General features: G+C 50.1%; 8 protein-coding genes across 8 annotated transcripts; 3 read left to right on the top strand and 5 right to left on the bottom strand.

Moving 5' to 3' along the window:
• Window positions 1-372: 372 nt before the first annotated feature.
• N7479_011367 (Rad21/Rec8 N terminal domain protein) lies at window positions 373-2,709 on the bottom strand (the record flags this gene model as incomplete). The annotated part of the gene is made up of 6 exons (XM_057259058.1): window positions 373-1,599; window positions 1,660-2,128; window positions 2,193-2,327; window positions 2,386-2,526; window positions 2,585-2,621; window positions 2,691-2,709. The coding sequence occupies 6 exons, from the start codon at window positions 2,707-2,709 to the stop codon at window positions 373-375; spliced, it is 2,028 nt and encodes a 675-aa protein (XP_057106516.1).
• Window positions 2,710-3,631: 922 nt separating this feature from the next.
• argEF (bifunctional acetylglutamate kinase/N-acetyl-gamma-glutamyl-phosphate reductase) lies at window positions 3,632-6,424 on the bottom strand (the record flags this gene model as incomplete). Its single annotated transcript, XM_057259059.1, has 3 exons — window positions 3,632-3,687; window positions 3,741-3,981; window positions 4,037-6,424. The coding sequence occupies 3 exons, from the start codon at window positions 6,422-6,424 to the stop codon at window positions 3,632-3,634; spliced, it is 2,685 nt and encodes an 894-aa protein (XP_057106517.1).
• A 1,654-nt stretch (window positions 6,425-8,078) lies between these two features.
• Window positions 8,079-8,662, bottom strand: N7479_011369 (SNAP receptor SNC2; the record flags this gene model as incomplete). Its single annotated transcript, XM_057259060.1, has 3 exons — window positions 8,079-8,098; window positions 8,165-8,396; window positions 8,558-8,662. 3 exons carry the CDS (start codon window positions 8,660-8,662, stop codon window positions 8,079-8,081), a joined length of 357 nt encoding a protein of 118 aa, XP_057106518.1.
• A 3,183-nt stretch (window positions 8,663-11,845) lies between these two features.
• N7479_011370 (uncharacterized protein) lies at window positions 11,846-12,335 on the bottom strand (the record flags this gene model as incomplete). Its single annotated transcript, XM_057259061.1, has 3 exons — window positions 11,846-11,973; window positions 12,052-12,236; window positions 12,298-12,335. 3 exons carry the CDS (start codon window positions 12,333-12,335, stop codon window positions 11,846-11,848), a joined length of 351 nt encoding a protein of 116 aa, XP_057106519.1.
• A 1,404-nt stretch (window positions 12,336-13,739) lies between these two features.
• N7479_011371 (uncharacterized protein) lies at window positions 13,740-16,620 on the top strand (the record flags this gene model as incomplete). The annotated part of the gene is made up of 3 exons (XM_057259062.1): window positions 13,740-14,109; window positions 14,160-16,427; window positions 16,493-16,620. 3 exons carry the CDS (start codon window positions 13,740-13,742, stop codon window positions 16,618-16,620), a joined length of 2,766 nt encoding a protein of 921 aa, XP_057106520.1.
• A 645-nt stretch (window positions 16,621-17,265) lies between these two features.
• Window positions 17,266-18,551, top strand: N7479_011372 (DODA-type extradiol aromatic ring-opening family dioxygenase; the record flags this gene model as incomplete). Its single annotated transcript, XM_057259063.1, has 4 exons — window positions 17,266-17,580; window positions 17,640-17,812; window positions 17,873-18,033; window positions 18,088-18,551. 4 exons carry the CDS (start codon window positions 17,266-17,268, stop codon window positions 18,549-18,551), a joined length of 1,113 nt encoding a protein of 370 aa, XP_057106521.1.
• A 155-nt stretch (window positions 18,552-18,706) lies between these two features.
• N7479_011373 (L51/S25/CI-B8 domain-containing protein) lies at window positions 18,707-19,226 on the bottom strand (the record flags this gene model as incomplete). The annotated part of the gene is made up of 4 exons (XM_057259064.1): window positions 19,117-19,226; window positions 18,941-19,047; window positions 18,826-18,858; window positions 18,707-18,765 (listed from the first exon to the last, which is right to left on the bottom strand). The coding sequence occupies exons 1-4, from the start codon at window positions 19,200-19,202 to the stop codon at window positions 18,707-18,709; spliced, it is 285 nt and encodes a 94-aa protein (XP_057106522.1). The 5' UTR covers window positions 19,203-19,226.
• Window positions 19,227-19,662: 436 nt separating this feature from the next.
• Window positions 19,663-20,488, top strand: N7479_011374 (mitochondrial pyruvate carrier family protein; the record flags this gene model as incomplete). The annotated part of the gene is made up of 4 exons (XM_057259065.1): window positions 19,663-19,853; window positions 19,926-19,941; window positions 20,095-20,231; window positions 20,293-20,488. 4 exons carry the CDS (start codon window positions 19,663-19,665, stop codon window positions 20,486-20,488), a joined length of 540 nt encoding a protein of 179 aa, XP_057106523.1.
• Between the last annotated feature and the right edge of the window lie 285 nt (window positions 20,489-20,773).

Here is a 20,773-nt window from a genome sequence, read left to right on the forward strand (position 1 = left end):
ATGACTGCATTGTAGATCCGTTTCAATGGTCTTCAGGTCCCATACATCCTCGTATACCTGTACCATATGACCTTTTCTCCCTTACACTTCACTGTAAAAAAAAGTTTCTTCCATCTGCGCATCCCGGTTAATGTGTCAGCACAGATCGCGTCAATAGGTTCGTTCATATGATCAGCGCTCGTCATAGTGTGTGTGTGTTCATTATTGGTGTTTTATTGCAGCAATGGAAACCAGTCGCGCACCACTCTGAGCATAGCCCCCTCATACTTTCAGTCGCATTTCCGCGCTTCGGTAATCCATCATAAATCAGGTGTTCCCGGTCCTCAACGTCATTCGTGATCGTCATTTAGACCTAGTCAGCACGGTTCACGCTCACATTCCAGATAATCGCAAAAAGATTTCGCCATAGCGATAGCAGACTGCCCACTCAGTGCTCTCGTCAATGTATTCGTCCTGGTGGACATGCAGCACACCCTTTGTAGCGAGCGTGAGCACATTCATCAAAGCCTGAGTCGCGATAGCCCGGGTCGTACTCCCAGGAGGAAGAAGACTCGCGAATGTGGTCTGACCGAGTCTGGGCGCGACCGGGCCACACACGTTGCTGTTCGGGCTTTGCGCGTTTCCTGCTTTGCTATCGTTACCAGTACCCATCTTGGTCTTCATGAACTCTATGAAATTCAGGCTTTCCCGATCAAGAGTTGACTTGGCACGTTCAAGAGCAGACCGCTTGCTTGGCGAGAGTGAGCTGATATTCTCGCGGTCGGTTGCAAGCTCGCCTTCGAGATAACGGGTGAGATCTAGGTCATCTCCGAAATCGCCCAGGAGCTCGAGGCCAAGTCGGTCTTGACCTCCAAGATAGCTGCGCCCAGCAAGGGGACTGGCGCTCGTGAGACGGCTGCGGCCCTTGCGTCCTTGAGAAGACAGTTCGCTAACACTACCGAATCGATTTCTCTGCCGAGAGCTTTGAATAGAAGCGGTGATGTTCCATGGCATTTGGGAAGAGTGGTCATCAAATAGACTCGAAGGAGCATCACGGCCGACTTCAACTTCCATGTTAAGACGTTCGATGTTCTCACGGCTGAGATGCTCCGCTTGTTCATCTCTCGCTCGTACTTGACGTCCCTCTGATCTTTCATCGTCATCTGCACTGCGCTTTCGCCCGTTTCGCTGAGGGTATCCACCAACGGCTGCAAACAAATTCTCCCCCGAGTAAAGGTGGAGCGGATGCAGTTCACGGCCCATCCCCAGTCCGATTCCAACCGAGCCGATTCCCTGACCGAAAACCCAGAAAACAGCGTTCTTCTTCGAAATGGTTGGAATTTTTTTCTGCTGCTTTTGCTTGAGTGCTTCAGCCATGTTCGCAACGTATTCATTGTTCCATTGAGCCAGCGTCATGTTTCGAAGAGCCGTAGCATCGTCAGAGATGATTTCCTTCGGGCGCCTAATTCGACGGGTCCTCGCGGCTTGGATGTCAATTGTTTCTTCAACCCCATCCAGTCCTTCATTCATCTGGAGAATCGTCGGGCCTGCGGTCTGAGTGTCGAGCTCTATCACGTCGTTGGTCTCGGCCACTCTAACATCCTCGTTGTCAATCTGCATCTATTGAGCATAGTCAGTGTACATCTTTTTTTAGTCTCGATATGGATGTTTTATACTCACTGAGTCTTCATAGAGCTGGCGTTGTTGGTCGTCCATCAGTCCTTCGCTTTCCCTCGGACCAGCGGTGGACTTCCTTACACGAGGGGACTGCCATCCGGCACCGAGCTCGATAATATTGCCATCCTCGTCAATTTCAAAGTCAGGCTGAAGGAGAACACCCTCTTCATTGCCTAAGCTTAGACCCATGATGCTGCGCAAGGTATATTTCTTCTGCGCAGACTCATGGGTCTCATCAAGGCCAATGATAGTACCATCTCCTAGAATATCATCTGAAGGGAGCTCGAGGTGCAAGCTTGAAAGTTGCGAAGTCCCAGACAAGCTGTTATTGGGCGACTTGATCCAGAGACCACTGGGTTGGCTTGAGCTATCGTCAGGGGTGCCACTGAAGTAGGACAGGTCAATTTCAAGTCCTGGGAGGGCTGTCTCGGGCAAGAAGGACGGGTCATAAGGTAAGATGAGATTGCTAGGCCTAGGATGAGGTTAGTATTCGGCCAATATCTCGAAACCCGATGCCCCCAATCAGTGGGACCCACTTGGTCTGTCCGGCAGCGGGATCAAGCCCACTCGCCGGGATGATCTTTAACTTGGAGACCATCTTGTCATGCATCGCCTGTGTGTCAAGCAGCGTGTACCCACACTGTTGATTATACACTCGAGAAACTCCGTAGCTAACATAGGCAATTTGTTAGCATACTCATAGAGACACAACTGAACGGCAGATCTTACAGCAAGCTCCCCTGCAGTCGAAGGGCCATGGGTGCGTCGGGATTGATGATAACTCGGCATGCATTGGGGACATCCACGTCCAGGATGGCTTTTCTGTTCAGTCTTCTGGAAATGGACCGGGATCCCAGAGTTGCAACTAGCCTGTGGAGAAGGTATTATTAGTACTGGCTGTGAAATCGTGGAAGCCCTGTGTTCTTACCATATTGTTGCGACACCATGCTCTGGCGAGGTAAGGACTGGAATGTGACAAGTAGGTGAGCTTTCAATCTGAGACACTGATCGCCTACAGGAGTCTTTGGACTTACTCTCATGGCTGTAGAACATGCTGGTGGCGCAAGTGGACTCGAGTGACCTCCAGGCCCTCGAGTCTCCACACGAGTTTGATTTTTAGATGCACGTTAAGCGTCGTGTGACCAGGTTGAGCGAAGTCTTTTTCGGTGGGAGTGGACGTCGGAGAGGAAGATATTACAACTGCAGGTTGGCTGCGGCCTCGAGTTTGCCCATAGGCCAGAGTAATATGCGGGTCTAGAGTAGTTGTAGGCGAGAGTAAAAGGGATGATGAAAGTACCCTTGATGGGAATGGGTGACAAGATAACAGAAAACGAGGATACAAGAAAGTTAGAAAGGGTGGAGAGTTGGTGTATGAAGAGCATGTGCAAGTCCCAGCCTGAACACAAGACCCTTGAGGCGAGATGAACAGATGCGTTATGCATCCCAGCATACGGTCCGCGCTTACAGCTATACGACTGATGAGTTCGGGTTAAAGGTTCCCATGTTCCCATTAACATATATTCTTCTCTAATTACAATCGATTGGGTTCCTGGTTCTATCCAGTCGTTCAATAAATCAAATCAACTCGTATATGGTCCTGAGATAGCAAACACTCGAGAGGGACGTGTCAACCCCCAACATTAGAAAGAAAAATTTACTTTTCTTGAGACTCTTGAGAAACCATATGTCAGTTGAGCACAAGGGGACGAAAGACCATGAGCCATTCGAACGGGGGAAGCAAAATTCTAGGGAGCAAAAATGGAAGAAGACCAACAGAAACAGCACTCTTTCGGCACAAAAGTATAAGCGTAGACACAACCAACTATGGAATATTTGAAAATAGATAGGAAGCACCCAGAAATCTCCAACCCAGAGCGATGTATAGGATGCACGGGGGTATGAGACAAAAGACATGCAAGAACAACACACAAACACGCCTTGTTAACTACTCATCACGGGCTTCGAGTGTGAGCTTTTAATCAAGAGGGATACCCTCGTACTCGGAGTAGCCCAGAGCCAAGTTCATGTTTTCTATTGGCTTGGTTAGTATTATAGCCGGTGAAGTAGATGGATTCAACACTCACGCAAGCACTGGGTGGCGGCACCCTTTAGCAGGTTATCAATGGTGGCACAGACAACCACGCGCTCGCCGCTAGAGTGGACGGCAAATCCACCGATCTCGACACCGTGGCGGCCGGCAATGTCTTTGACAAGAGGTGCTTCGCCCACGATCTTGACGAGCTTCTCGCCAGCGTAGCGATCCTGGTAAAGGTTACGGATATCGCGGGAGGTCATCTTCTGCTTCAGAGGAATGCTGATGGAGTGCTTGAGAGAAATGTTAGCAATTGTGAGGATCAATGAGCGGCCATTAGGCACTTACGGAGATACCCTGGAACCAAACCGCGACGTGAGGAATGAACGCAATGCTGGTGCCCAGCTGTGCGCTGATCTCACGCTCGTGGATGTGGTCAGTCAGACTATAGGGGATGAGGTTGTTGGTAAGGAACTTCACGTCGTTCTTGGGGCTGGGCTTGGTACCCGCGCCGGAGTATCCAGAAACACCGAAGGTGGTGGGCTGGCCGCCAAGGAACGGAACAAGAGGAGCAATTCCGAGCTGAGCAGCGGTGGCGTAGCATCCGGGGTTGGCAATGCGAGTAGCCCGGGCAATCTTGGACCGCTCAACCAGCTCGGGAAGACCGTAGGTCCAGTTGGGGTCGAAGCGGTAATCCGCACTCAGGTCAACAATGACGTTACCAGTCTTGGAACCCTCGTCGACAGCATCAACAAAAGGCTTGCAAATGCCGTTAGGCAAAGCCATCACCCAGCAGTCGATGTCACCATTGGCAGACATCTTGCGGACATCTTCAGGGCTGAGATTCTCGTAGATGATCTCGCGCTTCTCGTAGCCTTGGAGCTTCTTACCAGCCAGCTCGCGCGATGAGACGTGACGAAGGTCCATGTTAGGGTGAGCATTAAGCAAGTTAATCAGGGCCTGGCCAGTGTAGCCACGGGCACCAATAAGAGCAACTTTGGCTGGTTGGGTGTTGGAGATGTTCTTCTCTCCAAGAGGAGGGTTGGGGTTGGTAGTGGCATAAGTACGGAAGGAGTTAACGGCAACGGCGGGACGCTTGGCACGGGTCATGCGCAGAGCATTAGTAGTGGTTGAGAACCCACGCTTCTGCTCAACAGAAGCACCGCTAGCACCGAAACCCTTGCCAATGTTGGCAGCAGCCTCAGCAGCGCGGTGAAGGCGTGCCTCAAGGTTAATGTCACCGAACATCTGGCGACCGTGTGCGTTGAACTCCTGAACCAGCTGCTTGACTTCCTCGCCATTCTCGGCGCCGTACCAGAAGAGGACCTGGCCATCGCGGCTCAAGCTACCATCGGCCTTATCGAAGAACCAAGTCAGGTTCTCGTCGTCCTCCTTGACGGTCCACGCCAGCTTAGGGAAGTCCTTCTTGATGCTGGCAAAGACGTTGTCGGCAACGTTAGTCAACCAACCAGACTTTGTAATAGTGAAAGTGGCCAAGTGAGCCATCTGGGAGTTGGGCTGCGGAGGTAGCACAACGCCCAGGGCTTCCATGGGCTCATCGTAGTAGATCTTGAAGTCCTTCTCCTTCATGCCCTCGACGTAACGGTCAACAACGGCACGAGCATCAAGACCCTCACGATCACGGACCAGCACCTCCTTCAGAGCATTCATGTCATCAAACTCGGCCAGAGAGGTCTTCACGTGGATCTTGTTACCGCGGCGGATCAGGGTACCAGCACCGGAATCGGTGAAAAGTTCCTTCTGGAGATCGGCAGGGTGGATGATTGCGACGCTAGACGAGCGAGGCAGATCGTTGAGGAGCTCCTTCATCTCCTTGATCTTCAGGCGAGTGCCATGGCGCACCCACCACTGACTCATCAGGTGGTCGTACTCCTCGTCGAGGTTAATGGCGGAGATCTTCTCACCGGTGTCACCGTTGAACAAACCACCCTTCTCGGCCAGGTAAACGATCTTGAGGGGCTGCAAGGCGCGGGCAAGCTCACCGGCAGCCACATCAGCATTGACATTGAGCACCTGACCATCGGGGGTCTCGGCCATGGAAGTCAGGATGGGCAGGCATCCAGCGGCGATAGCGGACTCAATGGGTGCCTTGTCAACACCATTGATCTTACCAACCAGGTTGTACTTGGGCTTATCGAGGTAATCGGCCGAAAAGACACCCGCGGTAATGGGACGGGCACGGATACCGATGCGCTCGAGCTCCTCAACCAGCTTCATGTTCTCCTCCAGGAAGAGTTTGCGGGCGAGGGCCAGGGTCTTACCGTCAGTCACCCGGATTCCATCCTCGAACTGAGGCTCAACACCAGCCGCCTCCAACATGCGGTTAAGCTGGGGGCCGGCACCGTGGACGACGATGGGGTACAGACCGACATGGTTAAGGAATGCGAGGGCGGATGACAAGGTCTGCAGGTGCTCGGTAATAATAGCACCACCAACCTTGATCACGGCGAATTGCTGAGAGGACACGGAGGTGAAGTGTGACAGGTACTGTTGGACCTCGCGCTTAGAGCCAATATTGCTCAGGAGTTGCACGACGGTGCTGCGGGTGGAGGTCAGGTGAGGATCTGTCGAGCGAGAGTAGTTGCGAGTCTGGCGCAGGGAAGCAGTCTTTGCAGCTGAGACTCGCAGAGCAGTCGGTGCGGAGAGAACACGGAGGGGCTTGCACGAAGCTCTCCGCACAGCGGAGCGAAGGGACATCATATTAGCAACGCACATGCGGCAGCCTCAATGGTCTCACGGTCGGCCCTGGGTGGGAGAGGCCCCAAATATGTATAAGTAGGAAGGGTAGGTGGAAGGTGAGAAAGTGTTTGAGTCAAGAGATATTTTTCAGATCAGCGGCCGGGCCTCGGAGCGATAACTTGGCCCAATGACGGGGAGAAGGCGGTGGGACCCTTTTTTTTCTCTAGCGAGCGATTTATCTCCGTCCTCTTCTTTGGAATTGCGATATTTGATTTATTCCAATAGCTATTGTTACTATATTATATATTTTATTTCATGAATCTATATTCCTACTCTAAAATTGAATTATCTATATAATTTCTCTTCACTTCTTTTATATGGGAACAATATTAACATTTGTGTGGTGCCCTAACCGGGACCAAAAAGATCCAAGTAAAAAGGAAAATTGAAAAACAAAAAGAATCTTCACACGCTTTCCCTCGGATATCAATCTCCTAAGACTTCCTGAAGAGTCCATTTACCTCCGAAAAAAGCCCACTTCTTGCAAGGTTCTGCTCCGAGATCTTGAAACGTGATCCTGCTTAGGATTAGTCTCAGTTATCTGATCCTATTCCTGCCTCTCACTCGTTGCGTTGGGTCGCCCGCTATCCACTTCCCTCCACCCTGACTGGATCCAGCACCCTGCGCTTCCTGCCGACAGTTATATACGAGGGCTTCTCCAAGTGGTCTAATTGAGTAATTGGTGGACACTTATTCTCGTGCCAAGAGTTCCCAATATTATCTGATTTTTCCCTCCTACTCAACAGCCCTCAAGAGGCAAGGCTTGCGTTGCTGTACTCGTATACCGAGAGATCCACGGTGGGAACATTTAGATCAAGTTAGATTAATCATGAGACACCTGATGCCAAAGAATCCGTGCATACATCTGACATAACGGGTCCTATAGGATGATCTCATCGGCGAATTGGAGCTTTACAGGGCAGATGGGTCTTGGACCACGTGGACTCCCAAGTGTGTTAAGCCATCAGCGGCCGTGAGGACAGGGAAATGCCCGCCTATACTCCTGAAGGCTGTCTACCAAATAAGAATATAAAAGGGTAGCCGATCAAAATAAGAAATCAGATCAGACAGAAGGCTCCAATCAACCACCAGAATCAGGCGTCTTTCTTTCATCGCCACTTGTGCATACCCATGAGCCTAAAGACCGAGACTCAATCGCCGAGGGTATGCACAAGGGTGGAGGTCGACTTTGCCCATCCAATTGTGGATCTACACTAGTGTTCTGCATTGCACAACTATGATGCCGTTCAGGCACCCCAGCATTGGGCATTCAAAAAAAAAGGCATAATAGCACAATAAGGGAGATTTATTGCAGTAAGAAAGCACCCGAATGGCAAATGTAGTAAGCATACTTAAACACGGCGTCATGGAAGTATCATTTACATCTTCACCCGTCGACCGGGTCGCGTGTAGCGACACAACCTAAAATCGGATGAACTCGTTTCGTTGCACGGAAAAGTCAAAGAGGATTTGGTCATTGAAAACACGCCCAGAAAAAAACAGCAGGAGGTATTAGCGGCTGCGAAGAAAACGTAAAAGGCCACATGGCCCCAACAAACAACAGTAAGCCCAGTAAAATTCAAGATTCCATGTCCAAAGAGAAGTCGTAAGTCGCGTGCAGTCGGGGTGCTTAGTGCTTGGTAGCAACCACTGTGTATAGTGTTAGTGGCGAGCTGGGAAATCAGGTAAGAGAGGGGAATGCAAGGGAGCCCTTACCGGCCGGCACGATAATGACAATCAGAAGGACAATCACGCAGATGACTAGACACACGCGCATCTTCATGTCCTTCCACCACATGTCTTTGCGAACGCGATTGGCGCCTCGGCGGAAGCCCTGGGCTGAGACAGCGAGATTATCGGTCTTGTCCTGGAGAGAATCCAAGTTCTCACCACGTTGGGAGACCTTGTTGATGTTTTCGCGCATCACACCGACGGTATCATCGATTTGCTATAGAAGACACCACGTTAGCCCCATTACGAGAATCAACTACCCCAGCCTTCACATTTCGATAGACCAATAAGCATGCGCCATCCACAAGATGACATTTATCTATTTTTTTCAATGACTGGCGTCGCTAGGCGCCAAGAGATCGTCGAGGGTTAACTCACTGCTTGCAAAGCGGCGGTTCGCTGGTTGCCATTCTGGCCGGTGGCGGGCGCTCCAGCGGAACCGGAGGGAATATAAGGGTCGTAGGGTTGTTCAGTAGCAGCCATTATGATAGTCGTAAAAGAGTTTGAGAGAACCTCAGGTTTGGATGGGCGGGAAATCGGGAGTGTCTCAAACGACCTCGCTGGAGCACTAGGGGTTGCGCTGTTTTGATGGAGAAGCGCAGCAAATGGGGGAGCCTGGCGGACAGAAATAAAACAGACAGTGGGTCTGGGGTAAGAGCTATCGTAGGATGATGAAGGTTTGGATGTAGCGCAACGGCGGTTGACGGAGGAGGGAAAGGATTAACGGTTGTTGTCTGGAATGAAGCTGACAAGGGTGACTTGCCGCTGAGGCGGCTTTGCCCAGAGTCACGTGTTGTGGCGTTCCCAGTACAAAGCGTACTATGTAGGCACCCGGGTTCAGTCTTTGGGGTCTAGAATGATAATTATATATTTTCAAGTCTATAGCCATTGGAATTTATTCTTTGCAAAGGGTCATTGGCATCATTAATTCACCAAGATACTTCCGTGGTGTCCTTCCAATCTTGACGCCAGGGAGATAAATTTTATTTACCGCAAACAGGCACAATGTGCGGGTCACACTATACATAACTACACAGCAATAGCAAATAGTACAATGTATCCATGGATGTAGTACGCTTCACATAAGCAAAATCCATGAGCTCTGTTTACTGTTCTCGATGTATAAATTGTCGCTGAAGCTCTTACTATATGGCTGCCTGTTGATACAAGTGCCGATAGAAGCGTCCACGTTGCTCGAGGAACCCACCCGTGGACGGGTGCTATTATTAGTAAGTCCCATTAGGTAAATAACATTTTTCCGGGCTCGTTGATGCATTTGATTTAGGCGCTTGGCACAATTATATAGTCCACAAAGCTTCAATATAGAAAAATCCAAAGGGCAAGCTGATCGGATATTCATTTCAAGGTACTGGAACCCACAATGAGAACCCAGCCATTATCATACGCAAAAGCTAGGGAACCCTTATAAAAGGCTGAGCAGCATTATCTACGATACGCCATTGGGAGCCATAGAATATTCTCGCCTCTAAAGACTACGAAGTCTTTTATTAGAGAGATTCGAGGGTGTTCCTCCAGGGAAAAATTCAGGTTGGCCCTCGAACGTCTGCTGCTCTTTTCCTGTTACTACTGTGTCCCACCTGACCTTGATAATCTCACCATCCGAGTCTGGGGCCAATGATGTTTGACGCCTGTCGGGGGATGTCATTGTTACAATCCAACCGCAATAACTGAAAAGGTCCCGTTGCTCCTTACCCGTTTTCGCGTCCCAACGCCTGGTGGTTTCGCCTTTCGAACCAAAGGCTGAAAATATCCGATCATCGGAGAAGGAACCCAGTCCAAGCCAACCGCAATGATCACTAAGGACCTGTCGCTCTGTTCCTTTTATGCGTCCCGGAGCCTGATGGTTCTATCTCCCGAGGCTGAACTTGGCCATTAGGCGAGCAGGCCACTGATAGAACGCGATCGGAATGCCCAATTAGAACCTTTTGTTGTTTGCCTGTCATCGTGTCCCAGAGCCTAATAGTATGTAGTGCAATCCAAAGAAGAGTCCCCCATGTTTACACGTTAAAGCTACATATCACCCTGCCGTTACGTGCTCGCGTAAGTTATCGACCATCTAGCCTTAGACGTATTAACTAATGCATAATGAACCTTGTCTACTCCATACTTGTTTCACTAATAGGGAATAAGATATGGATAACTGTTTTTCTTGTTAGCCGCCGACGTCGCCGAAACAGGGTACTACATCGTATGTACATACGATTTAGTAAACCCATTTCTGTTCAGCCAACGATAGTCTACCGAGAGCTAACCAATCTCAAGACCAGACTTTTAGCTTCGAGTCCCATGCAGCTCCGTGTACCCCGCAATTTCCATGTCTACAGGGAAGAAGCATTTCAAGGGTTTCAACTCTATGTAATGAGCAACAGGGGAGATGAGCCCTAAATTGGATCCACTCCGAGATTATAGTCTGTGTAGGCTATCTATGCATAGAATAGTCTTCTATACATACTATATACGCCATGACTTACCGTCCGCTGTTTGACTGCATTTCCTCCGAATTTTGTCTAGTTTGCACGTTATCATCGATCGAAGTCGAATCAAGGCATCGTGAATCTTGCTGTCCCATAATCTTTCTTCTCTCCACGCTGATTCATATTGGTGCCACTGCGTTCATATTTATCTCTGTATACCATTTACTACATACATATATTTCGTAGTAAGCTTCTAAAACTCAATATAAGCATGATATATTCCTCACATTTTTCGTGGCATTAAACATTATGTTTTGTTGTGATCAGAACATATATATGACTCTGTAAACACCATGTCACGACGATCAACATCCGCCAATTCCAGAGATTGCCGCTCTATTTTCGAAAGATGTTGTAATTTATTCTGTAACAAAAGCAAGAAATAAAAACATGGCGCTTTTAGTGCCTAGAGGTCAGCCAGGAGATGTTGAAGGATCTTTCTGGCAAGCACCGCAAAAAATTGAACGCGGAGCTTTGAGCATATTATTGTATCAACGGTATCCGAAGACCCCAACACTATAGTAACCAATAGCATCGCTATGCTCAGGATTATGCAATGATAAATCTACTTGTTGTTGGATCCGGCCTATGTATACTAATAACAGTGTACTTTGTGGCGGCTTAGTGGGCACCAACGCAGCGCGCAACGCAACATGTAGACCCTGCAACGCGCGGACTCAGTGGCTAAGCAGAGAGTTTAGTCCACCTGCTAATGTGCATTGATCCTAGGATTTGGCTGGCCAAGCAAAGACATAGAGGAAACCTCAAGATGGTAACGTGTAGATATATGTGGTGTGACTACGGAGTGGAGTAGCATGAGATTTGATTTGAAATTATGGTATTGAAGAGACACAGTTCGGAAGTCAGTAGTTGTACATTGATATAAGCCTCAGATATTGAGGCTGTAGATGCAAAGATGAGGGAAGAGTCGCAAACGTATCGTACAGCCAATAAAATCATGACATACACCCAGGGATATCCAAGATTATAGATAGTGCAGAAAACTCGGGCTCTCGAAGCCCCGGATGAAAAAGAGTAGGTGTGGGAATAACAGTCGAATCAATGACAAGAGAGGCGGAACAGGTTCGGAGATGTAGGTAGATCAAATTCTCTGTGCGGATACAGCATGATCACAGATCAATGGCAGAGGCACGATGGGTTAGTTAGGGGATCATTTTTCACCCAGCATCTCTTTGCGCATCTCCTCCCGTTGTGTCCGCGTTTGTTCCTTCTCCTGCGCGCGTTGCGCCTCTAATGCTGCTGTCTTCTGATCTAATTCTTCTTGAGCGGCGTACCAGACTAAAAAAAATCGGAGTCGTAACCATTAGCCGTGATGCACTTTTACGTCTGAGCGAACTCGACTTGTGTATGACATACTGGACTTATCTGACTTGGACCAGTCCTTCAGCTTATTGACGTAGTCATCGAATTCCTGCGCCTTGCGCTGCCCCTGTTCGGCACTGCGCTTCTGCAGATCCGGGTTGTATCGCTTCCTAAGCTCTTCGTCGGAGGGTCGGATATATTCAACAAGAGCGGGGCCACCGACGACCATGAGAAGGCCACTGTAGTGAGAACCCAATGTGAGCACGAGTCTTTGTGACGGTGTAGTCGAGTATCATTTACCCGGCGATGGTCTTCGCCCATAATCCGGCACGAGACATAATTCCAAATTCTAAGCGCGGACACTGATTACCGATTGAAGGCTTCGGTCTGACGATGTGGTTCTCGGATAACTCGGGGAGATATAGAGATGCTGAGACCGATGGAGATCATCAACATCATCGCGGCTCTCATTTGTTCTCCGAGGCGGCGTGGCGCAGCTTATGTGGCGCAGCATTACGCTTTTCCCGATCGAGGGTGTCTTCATACCCCGAGGTCTTCTGTTTCTCCCCACACTTTTGTCGACTTTGTTCCTTTTTGTTGGTAATGACGTCTCAAGGAAGTTTTCTGAGACAGATGTGGACTCTTCCATGTTCTCATGTGCTACCCACCTACCTACATAGTCCATATCCCCGAGGTACTACTGGCGTGTTATACAATCTTGGGCAGCTCTCTAGGGTGCTGCCCAATTGCGCCAGATCCACGCGCGGGCACAACTTTGGAAAAAGGGTCTAATTTAGTAATCATTGCGACATCCATGAGGTCGGCCACCTGGGCAGCTGTAGCACTGGAATTGGATACCAGAATGGCAAGTATTTCAACGTGCTATTACTATGGAGTAATGGAGCGCAATTGGATGACAACCAAATCCCTTCAGAATTCAAATATTGATTGTGTGAGCCTGCAGGATAAGAAACTCTGCAGGACCCGGCCCTAGGCTCGAACCACCCCTGATCGTCAGGCACCGAGAGGGATGAATTAATTCTCAACGGGCTTGACCTGCTACAATAATCTATCGTATAATAAATACTAGCATGTCCACAACGTATAAGTATTCTAGAGAGATTGTTGGCACAACTAACTCTAGGTACCCAGGTAATTCAATTAAAGCGTTGATAACCGAATATACTCCGTACAATATATAGGAAAATGGGTCTATGCCAATCAGAAAACAAGCCAATATAGTGAACTAGTCCTCTAATAGGCAGAAAAGGAGATTAAATACCACAAGTAAAAAGCACAAAATGTATCCATTGTCTCTCCTGGTGGGTCAAGGGACTATTTAATCTAAAGGTCACCTGCTCCGACCGCCCCTAAACCATTCTGCCCCCCGCTTGATTATTTACTATTTACTCTGAACTTCTTTGAACTCACATTGGATCGGTGTGGCTCCCGACCCCCTCAGGTGCTTGATCAGCTTGCGATAGGCGCGTTGGTCATTCGAAACTGAGGTTTGGCTTTGCGCGAGGTAAGGATCAGTGTGGAGTCCCAAGGCCTGGTTATCTGGAGGACATCCATGGATCGTGAAATGGATGAGCTAACTCCAAATTGCAGCCCTGGAGCCCTGGAGTTTACCGAACTGTTTCCTCCTTGCATACGAATACCCACAAGATTTACACGACAGTAAACGACCATCGGAATACTACTTGAATCACCACTGTATAGTACGCTTGTCGGCTTGCGCCATGTCATACCCCCAGCAACATCAAGCGCAGAGGCCACCACCTTTGCGACAATACGATAATCCCCCTCCACGTTCCGTAACGTCGCCAGGAGGATATTCGCATGATGGCTCACACGGAGGATACAGCGACAGTAGCATGAGTAGCCATAACTACCAGCAGGCCGATCTGGGCTACGACGATGCAGCATACAGTCACCAGTCCAGCTCCTCTAGTTCACAGCCATATCCTGCTACACAATCCCAGCCGCGCTCGATGCGACCACCGGGCCCACCAGGACCGGGAAACGGACGACCTCCAGGCCCTGGACACGATGACCGGCGAGGCTATCCTCCTGCCGGAAGACCGCCGCCACAATCGCGATCAAGAACACGTATGTAAACCCAGACACAGGCCCCAAAGCGCCTACTAACCGACTCGAAGCTGGTGCACGCCCACCTCCAGGCGGTACCTTCGACAATCCTTTTCCCTCCTTCCCTAATCGAGATCCAAGAGATGCGAGGACGCCTAGAGACCCCAGAGACCCTAGAGACACACGAGGCCCTAGAGATCCGAGGGATCGGCGCGGTCCGCTACCGAGAGGGCTAGAGAACGATATGGCTGCAATGGATATTAATGGCAGGGGAGGCCCGCCCAGACCGCAGACTTCAAATTCCAACGGAAGACGGCCAGATATGCGACCGCCTCCACGCGGGCCTCCCGGTCGGGGTCGAGGTGGCTATCCAATGGGTCCAGTGCGAGCCGCTAGCTCAGGAAGACCAGATCGACCTGATAGAGACTATCCAGACCCCATGGGCCTATCTATGCCTCCTCCGCCAACAAGAAGTGCAACGATGCCACCCGCCCAAGGCGCACCACTCTACCCAGGCCAATCGACCTACCAAGAAACAGATTATCCAGCGAGCCCCGTAGATGGACCTCCCATGCGTCCTAATACAGCAGAAAGCATGCGATCCCCACGATCTCGTGCCCCCAACGATATAGACCCAAGCCTAATGATCCCAGCCACTCAGTTGCGGATCCCTCCCGAACCTGCCAATCGTGTTTCATATGCACCCAAGGAATTTCTGGACAGTTATTATGAGCCCGGTGGTGCCGATGAGCCCGATATGCCTAATTTCGATGCCATGCCAGACCCTCAGCAGCATGCTCCGATTGATGAGATGGGCCTAGAAATAACACCGATCAAGAGACCAGGCTATGGTCCGACTCCTTCTCCCGGAGACTACTCGTATCCCCCCAACGGGGTGGAGGATATGCGCTCCCATTCTGAACCAAACTTCCAACAAGCAGAAAGTGCCAATCAGTTTCAAAATGCGGGATTCCAGTTTGGCATTCCTGGAGAAGCTTCCCTTGCCCCCGCTTTCGATCACCCAGGCCCCGCTGGATATGTGTCGAATGGTTACGAAGATTATGCTGGTTACTCACATGGTCCTTCCCCGGCCCAGACCCACCAGCCAGGCAATTCCCACGATCAGGGCGAGATGCCAGAACCTCACCATAATACCGATGCTCTTCCTCGCCATAATTCTGATGCTCTTCCTCACCACCCAGCCCCGTTCCGCCCAGGCCATGATCAAGCGTCAAAACCTGCGCCGGTTCGGCAGTACAGCGCCCCTGAATCCATCCCAGCCCCCGCTGCTCCACAGCCAATGACGGCGCCTAGTGGAACAGCTCAGACGCCTGTCACGATTGAAGAGATACAGCGGCTGCAACAGCGGGCGCGAGGCAATCCTTCTGACCAGAAGACTCAACTTCTACTCGCTAAAAAGCTGGTCGAAGCATCCACAGTTTTAATAGGGGACAACAGTAGACTTGACCCGAAAAGCAAAGCCAAGGCCAAGGAGAAGTACGTACTGGATGCGCATAAGATTGTCAAAAAGCTTGTTGCAGCTGGGTACTCTGAAGCCCAATTTTTCCTGGCCGACTGCCACGGTGAGGGCCTACTGGGACTGGAAGTCGACCCCAAAGAAGCTTTCGCACTATATCACTCCGCTGCGAAGCAAGGACATGCACAGTCTGCATACCGCGTGGCTGTATGCTGTGAGATCGGCCAGGAAGAAGGTGGCGGTACCAAACGTGATCCATTCAAGGCTGTTCAATGGTACAAGCGTGCAGCAGCGCTCGGTGATACACCCGCCATGTACAAGATGGGAATGATTAATCTCAAGGGATTGCTGGGTCAAGCTCGGAACCCCAGGGAGGGTGTATCATGGCTCAAGCGGGCAGCTGACCGTGCGGACGAGGAAAACCCACACGCTCTCCACGAGCTTGCCCTCATGTATGAGAACGCTGGCAGCAATGACATCATCGTCCGTGACGAGCAGTATGCATCCCAATTATTCCATCAAGCTGCCGAACTGGGCTACAAGTTCTCTCAATTCAGACTTGGTACTGCCTACGAGTATGGCCTGATGGGATGTCCCATTGATAACCGCATGAGTATCATTTGGTATACTCGTGCTGCTGCCCAGGGTGAACACCAGAGTGAACTCGCCCTTAGTGGCTGGTATCTCACCGGATCAGAGGGCATCCTATCGCAGAACGACACTGAGGCCTATCTGTGGGCTCGTAAGGCCGCCACTGCAGGTCTTGCCAAGGCAGAATATGCCATGGGTTATTTCACCGAGGTTGGAATCGGCGCTGCTGCTAACTTGGATGACGCAAAGCGATGGTACTGGCGCGCAGCTGGTAAGTTGACTTCCCTCAGACTGCTTTTCGCTTCAACCTCGGCTGACTTTTTTCTTTCTCTCCAGCCCAAGGATTTCCCAAGGCTCGTGAACGTCTTGAGGACCTCAAGAAGGGCGGAAGCCGAATGCAAAAGACTCGTCTTTCACGCTCTGCCGTTAATAAGCAGAGTGATGGAGACTGCGTTCTCATGTAATTGGATATTTTCGTCCTTTCGTGATTTCCTACGCTTTAGATATGGCTTGCATCCATGGATGTATGCATTTCCTCTTACGATCACCGGCCCTTGATGTATTCCACCCTGGTTAAGGACATCTCTCTTCTAGCTTTTGGACGGCATGGTTTTATTTTTTTATTTTCTCCTACCACTTTTTTTTCAACACCCTTCTCTGATTCGAATTGGTCTTTTTTTTTTGCTTTCTCTTATTCCCTCGCGCCTTTGATTCTTACTTTTTTTTTACGAACGGGATGTGCATGACTGGAACGGACACGATGAAGCCAATATCCCGGAACTGGTAGTAACATTTGTATGCATTAATAGATCGTTGAACAACTTCAATGTACTTCGTATGTGCAATGTTATCCTGAATAAACCCCTCCAGATATCCGTATATCCGAACCAAACAGGATGAATAATATTGTCAGCGGGCGGATTCCGCACAGTTTAGAATCAATTAATAAGGCTTGGCCTTATTATCGGCTCCCTGCGCTTCCAGAAGTATTTAATTAATCAGCTCTGGTTCTACAGTTGTTCCTTTGAATTTAAATATAAAATAAGACTGCCATTTGGTGAATTCTACTTCGTAGGCAGTACATTGCCAGCTCTATCTGGAACAAGCATATGTCTTCTGTTTCAAGTCAGCATAACCACTCGGAAACACGGACACCGAATTCCTTAAGCGGACGAAAACTCGCTCTTATCTCCCTTGTGACCGTCCTCGCAGCTGTGCTTATTACCCTGCTCTGCGGAGACACCGCCAATCTGTTCGGCCTCCGACGTCTCTTTGGATCTTCTGCGCGCTCGTCCGCAATACCTTTATCAGCTTCAGCATCTGTTGCGGCAGCTGCGACAGTGAAGGGACAATCAGACGCAGACACTAGTGGCCAGATACAATCTACCATGAAAACACCTATTTACTTCTTTAGCCATGGTGGTGTGAGTTATCCGTATCCTGGTTTTTACAATGGACTGAATGTTGATTTGATGCACATTAGCCAAACATCATGTACGACCTAGACCACCCGGCTTACCGCAAGCTTGGTGAAATCGGGCGCGAGATAACGACTAAGGTCAAGCCGAAGGCAGTCGTGGTATTCTCAGCCCACTGGCAGGCTGGTCGAAATACGATCCAGGTCAATACCGCCGAGAAGACCGATCTAATCTACGAGTATGTTTGATATCAAATGCTCAGCCGCTAGCCTGAAAATTCTGAACTAATTGGATTTAGCTTCGGTGGCTTCCCGAGCCATTACTATAAAGAGAAGTACCCACATGTGGGTAGCACGGAATTAGCGAACGAAGTGCTCAGGTTGCTGAAGGAAGCCAAGATCTCGGCCGAGGGCGTCAAGCGCGGACTCGACCACGGCGTCTGGGTTAGCTTCAAGTGTGGTATGTGGCAGTTTGCATCGAAATGACAATTGAATGCTGACGAGGAAAATGTAGCCTTCGAACCAGACTCAAACCCACTAAACGTTCCCATTGTGCAAGTCTCACTCTTCGGCACCGAAGACCCAGACCAGCATTACCGGCTCGGGCAGGCAGTCGCGAGTCTTCGCGAGCAGAACATTATGATCATCGTTTCTGGGATGGCTGTGCATAACCTGCGCGATCTGCGGTTTGCTTTTGGCAGTTCGACCCCGATGCCGTATGCGGTTAGCTTCGACAAGGCGCTCAAGGATGCCGTGACGACAGCGCCGGCTGAACGACAGAAGGCCATGGCTGAGCTGTTGAAGAGATCAGATGCACGCCCGGCTCACCCTTCCTTTGAGCACTTGCTCCCTATTCATATTGGGGCAGGTGCTGCGGGCGAGGATATGGGGAAGAGAATATGGACCCTTCCTGAGGGGAGTATGAGCTGGGCGCAGTATCGGTTTGGCGAGGTTGGTAATTCTAGTAGTGCGCTGTAAGTGATAGTAGCATCAATTCATCACTAGAAGTAATTGAATTGGAATTGAAATTGTTTTGGATATGAGCTTCGATTTCATCTATAGGTACAGAAGATGGGTGTAGAACGGTGGAAACGCGGGGGCATAAAGTAGAGCAGCAGAGAAACAAAAAGAAGTTATAGCTCCTGCTTAACCAACTGTGTAATGCGCTCTTCAATCTGGGTGTCCGACAGGCCTAGAATTATCAATTAGTATTGCGACTTGATGCAAAATTATGGTTAGTGGGGATAATCACCGGCCAAGGCTTCTTGCTTTTCCTTTCCGAAAGCTATTGAGAGGAACATATCGCGTTAGCTTGACTCGCTTGGCGAAAGAGCCCACACAATGGGTTTGTAGGGTTTCTGTCATACCATATCGGGCATAGACTCGTGGCTGGGTGCCCGAGGCCTCGCGCATCATGATGGGAGTCTGGGGGTTGTGCTTCTTCATAGTCGGGTAGGCGCGGTTCAGGAAAGATCTGGAGGCGCAGAAGAAGGTCAATTAGTGGACTGAACCTCCCATTCGCTTTGGGTCGGGGTTTACACACCTTGTGGCCGCGCTTGCTTCGGAGGTTTGGCAGAAGAGGAAGCGGAGCTCCTTCAGGCCTTGAGTGAAAACGTACTTGCCAGACATGGTGGCAGAATGGTCAAGGAAATGCAAAGATTGGGGAAATAGAGGTCTCGGATGAGCCACGGGAGGATGGGCGTGGAAGCAGAGGGATTGACTTGCTGGATAGTCTGCGATGCAGTGCATTATTCACGACGGCGTTGATTCGCTGCGCAGAGCCATAATCCCGCTAGTCCCAATATCAACTAGTGCAGTATGCTTACATCAGCGTCAACACCTGAGAAGCGTCATAGGTAGCGACAGCGCAAGAGAGAGAGAGAGAGTCAATGTGAGATAATTAATTCGAGTAGATGATACAAAATACTTGGAGAATAGTCCCTTCACCTTCTACAGACTAAACTTTTATCTACTGGCGGTTGTGGTGGTTAATTGCGCTATCTACCCTTCCCAACGGAAAACTCCCCCTTCACCGATTACCGGACGTGCATCCATCTTCCCTCTCACCAGAACCATCCCAGTCATCACCATGTCGTCTCGCGTTGGTTTCCGCTTTGTGAACAACACTCGCTTTGCGTTCCGCAATGCCTCCGCGCCATTCCGCCGGCCGGGTGGCCAGGGCTTCCGCTGGCAGAGCTCCGAAGCCGCTGCTGCGGAGAAGGAGAGCGTCTTCCAGCGCCTGTGGAACAGCCCTGTTGGTGTGAAGACTGTCCACTTCTGGTACGAATTACAATGATGCTGCATATTTTGTCTCTTTTGCTTCTAGAATTGATGCTAACTTCTGTCTTACAGGGCCCCGGTTATGAAGGTACGATAACTTGATTTCCTGATCTGATATGCCATCCACACCCCAAGTTACCCTTCGGAATACGATATTTCTATCAAACACACCTCTGTACCATGCGAGGCTTCTCCGCGTACCTGATGAGTGCCATGACTAACATATATATACCTACAACAGTGGTGCCTGGTTCTCGCCGGTGTCTCCGACTTCGCCCGCCCCGCTGAGAAGCTCTCCCTCACCCAGAATGCCGCTTTGATGGGAACTGGTGCCATCTGGACTCGCTGGTGCTTGATCATCAAGCCCCGTAACGTCCTGTATGTGTAACCCCAATAACAGACCCCCAGGCAGGAATGCTAACATAATGTACCCCTATAGGCTCGCCACTGTGAACTTCTTCCTCGGATGCGTGGGTGCCGTTCAGGTGACTCGTATTTTCTTATGGCAGCGCAGCCAATCTGGGTCGACCATTGAAGCCGCCAAGGAGATTGAGCACGAAGCCGCTGACTCCGTCAAGGCCGCCGGCGAGGCGGCTGAGGGCACCGTGAAGAAGGTTGTTGAGAAGTCGACTTAGATATAAAAGGGATTCTGTGTTGACGGCAAGGGAACTTGGAAAATGTTCCTAATACATCTAGATGGGTATCTACAGGGACCTCTTACCTACGCTGGGGTGAATCTTAAGGAAAATCTCGGGGTTGAGTGAGCTCGCTTGCTTGAGGTGACCGCTGTTTCATCTCCTCTGGGCTGACAATCTGGTCCTTTTATTGGACAGCCGCTGTACATATAAAGCATGTCTCAAAGTGATTGGTTACCGTTTCTTCTGCGAGACGTGGTTGAGAAGTGAGAAGAATTTCCAGTG

Source organism: Penicillium vulpinum (assembly GCF_028829585.1).
Source record: "Penicillium vulpinum strain IBT 29486 chromosome Unknown utg000004l_segment0_segment0, whole genome shotgun sequence".
Lineage (NCBI taxonomy): Eukaryota > Fungi > Ascomycota > Eurotiomycetes > Eurotiales > Aspergillaceae > Penicillium > Penicillium vulpinum.